General features: G+C 35.0%; 1 protein-coding gene across 5 annotated transcripts; it reads right to left on the bottom strand.

Annotated features, from left to right (window-relative positions):
* On the bottom strand, window positions 1-7,100 carry LOC106768515 (phosphopantetheine adenylyltransferase; the record flags this gene model as incomplete). Of its 5 annotated transcripts, none has more annotated exon segments than XM_022783854.1 (9): window positions 1-361; window positions 435-558; window positions 680-749; window positions 1,068-1,162; window positions 1,657-1,716; window positions 2,320-2,391; window positions 2,484-2,898; window positions 2,981-3,448; window positions 6,630-7,100. In XM_022783854.1, coding segments are annotated over 6 exon segments (549 nt in total). In that variant the 5' UTR covers window positions 2,619-2,898; window positions 2,981-3,448; window positions 6,630-7,100.
* Window positions 7,101-7,459: the final 359 nt, after the last annotated feature.

Genomic DNA, 7,459 nt, shown 5'->3' with positions numbered 1-7,459 from the left:
GGTCATGATATCCTTGACTAAGGAATCACAACTCCACAAAGGTAAACCAAGATAAGTAGTTTTTCCAATTGTCATGGCAATAGGAGTAGCAGAAATAGAAGCCATACACTTCCATCCCTTCCTAGGTTTACACTGCCTTGGAACAAGAAAATATAAGTATTAAACAAATATTCTATATTTTTGCAACTTTAGATGGAAATTTTGAATATGCTTTAGGATTTTGTTAGTGAAAGGAGAACTTAAAACCTGCAAAACATAAACCAGTATCCCTACAGGCAAGAGCAGTCATCATCATGTGTTAACTGTCTAGTGAATGTATGAAGTTTGGGGGAAATGCAGATCTCTGTTTCTTGGCATCTACCTGGAATGTGAATAGTTTAATTGAAAATATCAACAGAAAGGAAAGCTGCAAAAATGAGGACGTGTACACTTACTGTGTAACTACGTCTGCGATATCGTGTTTTGTTGTTTAGCCTTTTCAGCCTCAATCTTCCGTAGCATCGTTGAACTCAGTTTAATTTCACCTGATTCTCCAGAAAGCAAATCCACAACTTCAATCTGCATATGATCCAAGAAAATAATTCCTAATAAGTCATAAAATATTTAGAATACTGAAGAACTTTTCTTAATTATTTTTATATCAGAAAGAATAACCAAACCACAAACAATAATTTGAGACCTTCAACAGGGAAAGGCCTCTTTCAGCTCTTTTTCTGTTTATTGCCAATCCTCCCGGTAGTGTTTCTTTGCTGTAACATAGCCAAATCTAGTTAGCAATCAAATAACTCCATGACACTTATAAAAGTGAACGTGCATAAAGTCGTGATCAATCGTTTCTATAGCAACGCAATCAGAATTGAAGAGAGAATTCACAAAATCATGACAACAATGGATCATGGGATACGTTTTCTACCAAAACAAGGTTTTAATTACCATGATCATTGAGATCAGAAACCAGACACTAGGAATGAGATACTTGATTATAACATGGAAGATACATAAACGAATACACACTACCTCTACCAAAAATTTAATATGGCCACTCAGGAACCAGTCTTAACACTAACCTCACAATCACAACCTCTAAATTTTCATCTACAATGGAAGGGCCGAAGGGGTCTGTGATTGGTACAGCTTGCACTTCTAAATCTGGCTTGATAGACTGCATGTTAGTTCAAACGAATATTAATTAAGATTTATTAAGAAAAATGCACTTTTCATATAAAGTATGCTAGAAAAAACACTAAGCATTCGATGGAACACTAGTTCTACAGATATAGAGATGTATATTCTTATAACATTTGTCACATTCACACACACATTCCACGAACTAACTATTCCAAAAGACAAACTCTTATATGAAGAAACGTGAAAACTTCTATATTATATATCTAAGACATACAACCGACAGTACAAAACCATGCAAACTCTTATATGCAACTTGAAAAGGATGTTACTGCGACACAGATGTAAAATGCCTACAATCCGTCCCTCATGTTGTTCTACATTAACATGCAAAATATAAAGTGTAATGTATTCTGACCAACAATAATGTAAGTCAATTTCGTTTATCTTCTTTAAAGAACAAAACACAGGAAACTCAATTCATGAATAAATAATAAGGAAAACTGTAGTTGCTTGAACACATACTCGTACCTTAATGAAATTTTTGACATTATTTATCCTTTCTTCAACTGGCTGTATCAGTTCAGCAAACTGCAAAAGCAGAACATGAACAGATTCCTTTGTATGTAAAATCCACAAGCCCCGGCGCTTATTGTACATAAATAAAACGATTTTCACCATATGCTTAAAATTTTCAATGGTCAAAATTAAATAGCACAACACCTTAATTTAGCAAGCTCGTACCATAATTTTTATAAAGTTGAAACTTTGATCACTGAATTTCAAGAGCAGAACATTTGAAATCACTCAATAGCTTTCTCTGTTTAAACGCTAAATTCAGTTCATATGCTGAAAATTCTAAAATTCTGTAAACTTACTACTCTCTACCCCTATAAATAATTAGAGCAGTCAAAGTTGAATTGAAATTAATTTACATAGAATTCGAAGAATTCAACAATCCAAGAAAAAAGCTGAGAAAAACCAACCAACTCTACTGGTACGCAAAAGTGGAATATAATCAAAGCAACGGAATACCGAATTGGTTAGACTGTAAAAGGAACTGCATTTTTCAGTTTCAGTCGAAAACCTAAAAGTGTGGATGCAGCATAATTACAGAAGTTGTGTCTAAATATAAATTAGCAGAAATAAACAAAAATATAGAACCAATTAAACATGGAAAATGTAAAAAGTAACCTGTTTCTTTGCCAGCATAGGACCGTCGCAAACTCCAATTACAATCCGGCCCTTTGCCACCTCGGCCGCAGCCTGCATACATGTTTCAAACTTTCACAACTTTTGCGTTTAATATAAGAAATGGTAATAAAAATTGAAATAATAGAGGAAAGAAGGAGACATACAGTGAGGAAGAGACGGTGGCCGTCATGCAATCGGTCAAAGGTGCCACCGATAACGACGGCATGGTAGGTGTTGGGTGGAGAGAGAGAAGGAAGCACCATGGGCATCGGGTCATGATGCTCATCCTGAACCGCCATTCAATGTGCTCAAATTGCTTTCTAAGCACGAGAAAGGAGTGGTATTAGGTAGGTGTCAAGATGCGGTATAAGATTTCTTACATCGTTATAATAATTACTCTATATATTAACGCCAACAATACATTTTTTAACATATGTTTTAATTAAAGTTTATTAAAAATATATAATTGTTTTGGATGGGAACCAAGACACCGATCGCCTATGGATTACGATGACATGCTGGACTTCTTTATCTGAGTGTTTCAGGATTCTTATCTCTCTTTACCCGAACAGCTGCAACCTGCAAGTTAGCACTCCGACGATCAAGTCAGCAAGGCTACAACTATATTATCAGAGTAATGAGTAAAAATCCAACCCTTTACCTGACTACTTACTCTCCTATTTATAGGTGATAAGTTTGGATATGGACTATAAGATATGGGCTATAACTGCCTGCATAGTGGCCCATGATCCATGAGATTTTCCTGCAACTGTCCGTGTTCAGAGGTCCATGATCCCATGGAACTCGCCCCACCACGCGACTGCTGATCACGTGCCCCGGTATTTCGGCGGGACTTTCGCCCTAATTTGTGCTCACATCCCTACATTTCAGCATTGCATTACTTCTTCTGCTATGGTAGACTCCTTTCTCATGCCCCGATCATACTATCGGCTGTCCCGACCATCTCGTCGGCGCGACCGATCTTCGCAGCTGTTCTACCTCTTTCATTGCTAACGCCCTCTTTTCTGCACTAACGCCCTCTTCTACCGCACTAGGGAACCCGATCACATTGTCGGTATGACCGATCATACTGCCGGTGTGACCGATCACTCCAATATGTCCGGTTACCCTATCGTACAATAATTATTTGAAAAACTTGTTGAATAAATATAGCAGAACTTCAAATTTTCTATTATTTTAACAAATTTTCTACAGTCGATATTATACGCTTGGTTGAAATTAATTTGATGGATAATATTTGTGGAAGAATATAACAATCATACCAAATATATAGTGGTTATGTATATTATAAAAAATTAAACAATTGAGGTGTTTTGTGAATGGTTATTATAAAAAATATATTTATACTTTTCGGTAGCTGTGCCCTTTTTTGTTGTATCTAACGGTCTGTTGTGCCTATGAGGACACAGGGGAATCAGATAAACAAATTGGATGCAGTAAGAAAGACACATATCTTATCTACCACCTCACATGCTTTGATCTCACTCACATAGATTGGGATAAAAAATACCAAGAAGATCCTTATTGGAAAGGCCCATAAGACCAAAATACTAGTTATGTGGATCAGGATTAGCCCATAATTTTTTTTAACATAAAAAAAATATCAATTTTACATGCAAAAATCATGTCAATTTTCTGTTAAGGTTTCAAGTATTGAATCTGTCCCATACTCAACCTAAAGAATGGGTTTTACTATTTATTATTAACAATAAATAACATTGAACACTTATAACATTTTGAAATACGTTTTAACACATTATAGCATTTTGAACAGTTATAGATAATGAACTACATTTAGAACAATAAATAATAAAAAAGAATTGCAGATGTCATAGCACAAATGATTAAAATCCAAGTATCTTATATGTGACACTCACAATTTTTCCCTAACATCATCAAACTTTATGCTCGAAATCATCAGAATATACTCACTTCAGATTTCATCTCAGTAACATCAAATTAATCAGGAGCTACCTCACTTTTCACTCCAAGAATGACATGTTAGCAATTTGGATCACTTGTATATATATAAGTAATCATTAAATGTGTTAGGGCCATTATATTATATTAGCCAATTTTATAAAGTGATCTAATTGAGATAAATATGGCTAAGGGTATATTTGTCATGAAAGGTATATTGTATAGAGACCAGCAATAATTATAATTTGTTGAAGGGGCCAAATTGTAATTATTAAAACTAAAGAATATTAACCGCCAGAGGTTATTTAAGGGGTCATGGTCCCCATCTGTGAGCACAACAAATCATTCCTGTTTCTTTCTCTTTATCCCCATCAGAAGAGAAAATCGAGAGGGAACTAAGAGTGCTCTACAGAGGGAAGATCATAGATGACTATTGCAGATTGTTCAGAAGAGTAAATTCAGGTTCATTAATTCCCAATGTCAGGTACGCTTCCGCTTCATTATTATAGAAATATTGGGAACTGTTTTGATTGAAGAATTTAATGCATGAAGAATTTAATGCATGTGGTTTATTGCTCTTTATTGTGAATCTCTGAATCATAAATTCTAACATGACATCGAACTACAACATGACACACTTTCGATTTCACTTTAATCACGCGAAATTGATCGTCCCACAATTCATATTTCATTCTAAGATTGAAACATTGACCAATGCCTACTTCAGAGTTCGTCCCAAAACTTCAAAACTGATCATGACCAAGCTCATATAAATCATTCTTAAAAAGAAAAATTACTACAAAGATACAGTTCATCTTTCAGCGTAAAATTACTACCACATTTCATTCTAAAAACACGAAATCGATCAAGACCCACTTCATGTTTCATTCTAAAATTTAAAATTTATCCAGACCCACTTAAGATTTCGTTCCAAAATTCATCCTAAAAACGAGAAATTGACCACGACCCTCTTCATATTTCGTACTGAAATTGCAATACCTTTAAGACCCTGTTCATATTCCACACTAAAAACAAAAACTTGACCACGAGCCATCTCAGACTCCATGCTGAAAATTCAAACTCGATCAGGACCCACCTCACCATCCACACTGAGAAGCTTGAGCCAAGGATCAAAACCAAAAACACATAAGCAAAGAAAACGGAAATAGACCTGGACCGAAATATTGGGCTTAAACCAAAAGTGGAGGCAGAACCGGAACTGGTGATGTTCGATGATGAACCTAGACTTGGAGGTCTTAGCAGAGGAGCGTTGCAGCGGCTTTCCTTAGTCTGTTGAAGTTGGTGTGTCCCAACCCACTTCACGCATGGATTTTGGCAGTGAAGATTTCAAAAAGTCAAGTGAGGGAATAAAATACTACTTGATTTTACAGAGTTTAGGCTGATCATGGGATTAAAAAGTATAGGTAAAGTTTTATATTAATTTTTTAAACTGTAATTAATTTACAATGCCTCTTGTCTTTTTAAACCGTCTTTTTAGAGTGTTAAGTATTAGGGTGATGCAGACGATCACACCAACACTCTTGTCATTATTTAAGTTTTTTATTTTTATCTTTTACTTTATAATTTTTTTACCTTTTATCTTCATTTTTTTTGTAATCTTTTGTAATATTATAAGAATAATAATTATATTTTTAATATAATAACAATGTTTACCTAATTAATTAAAATATTAAGACTAGAATAATTATTAACATAATACTTAGTAAAAAAAAACTATTTTTTTTTATAATTTTATGATTTTTATTATTAATTTTGCAAATGAAAAAAAATCCACATTATTAGATTGGGTGCTGCCATGACATTGGAATAAGAAGCGCACGTCCCATCCTCACATATTTATCAAAGCACAAGTAACATGACAACCAAACTCTTCCTTGAATACGCTTTTTCATATTTCTTACTATTTTATGACTTGTTTTTAGATGGAAATATGTTTTATTAAATTGAATGTTGCACGGATTCCATCCATCAACAAAAAAGTAGCAAAACAATTATAGAGAATACCCCCATCAAACATTAACTCGGTAACCACAAAAATAAACTTAGAAAATTCCTAATAAAATGAATGAAGTTACAGAATCAATGAACGATCCTTCGAATTTACTTTAACAACCAAAATTTCTTTCCTCCCATTGCAACGTGTCTCATCACCAAGATAGGCTTCATTAACTCACAGATCTCATACAAAAAAGTATTAATTAAAATCACATTCACCCACAAACGCCGATTGCATAACACCATATTCAAACCATTATCAAACAGAGCCGTAAACAACTGAGAGAGACAAATTCATAAAGATAAAAGACCTAAGACATGAATGGATGGCAAGGAAAAAGGGGAAATCAAACCTGCCTGAGAACGGAAGAAGATTACCCTAATCTACGCCGGGAACGGTAGAAGCAGGTATAAGATCCGACCAGAGAGGACACCAGCAGCGGGTCCAAGCGAGGTGGTTCAAGGTGAAGACAACTCCTCTTGAAGTCTGATTTTCTCCTATTACTCTCAATAATCTGGAGGTTGAACAGCGATGGCAGCTGCAAAGAACAGAGGTTCCAAGTGCCTGGATCGAAGATGATGAGAGAGAAAATGAAAAAGGGTGAAGTGTCGAGGGGGAGGAATTAGGAGTCCGGTATGTGGTGGGGGAGAGAGGAATATCTTGAATCAGAGTCGTGTGTGTGGAGAGAAAAAGGGGAGACTGTGTAATGTAGGGAGTGAGCGGCTGGAGTTGGTGCCGAAGGCGCAATGGAGAGAGTTCCCCGATTAGGGTTCAGTCAGGGTTTTTTTATCCTGTGGATTGGGCCTCATGGAGGAGCTCAAAATGCCAACCCTGAGGACGTTTTTGCTTGTTTTTAATCTTTTGCTTTCTTTCTCTCTTTTTATTTTTTTATTTTTTTTTTCCTTTTTTAGAAAAAAAACTAAATAAGATATAGCAAATAAACTAACATAAAAAAGAATAAAAAAACTTATACTATTTAGTAGTTGTAAGGATGAAGTTAAATTTTCAATGTGATGTCAGTCTCTGTACATATATCAAATCAGTGTTAATAAATCTATGAATTGCTTGCCGCAAGAACCAATCTTTTGTACATTATTACCATATTAGTTGGTTTAAGAAGCCGGAGTGTGAAACCTATGTAAAAAGTTGACGATGTTGGCATAGATTGTTGCTGTTTTTTGT

The sequence above is a fragment of the Vigna radiata genome, chromosome 7 (genome assembly GCF_000741045.1).
Source record: "Vigna radiata var. radiata cultivar VC1973A chromosome 7, Vradiata_ver6, whole genome shotgun sequence".
Classification (NCBI taxonomy): Eukaryota; Viridiplantae; Streptophyta; class Magnoliopsida; order Fabales; family Fabaceae; genus Vigna; species Vigna radiata.
This window is presented reverse-complemented; position numbering and strand designations above follow the sequence as displayed.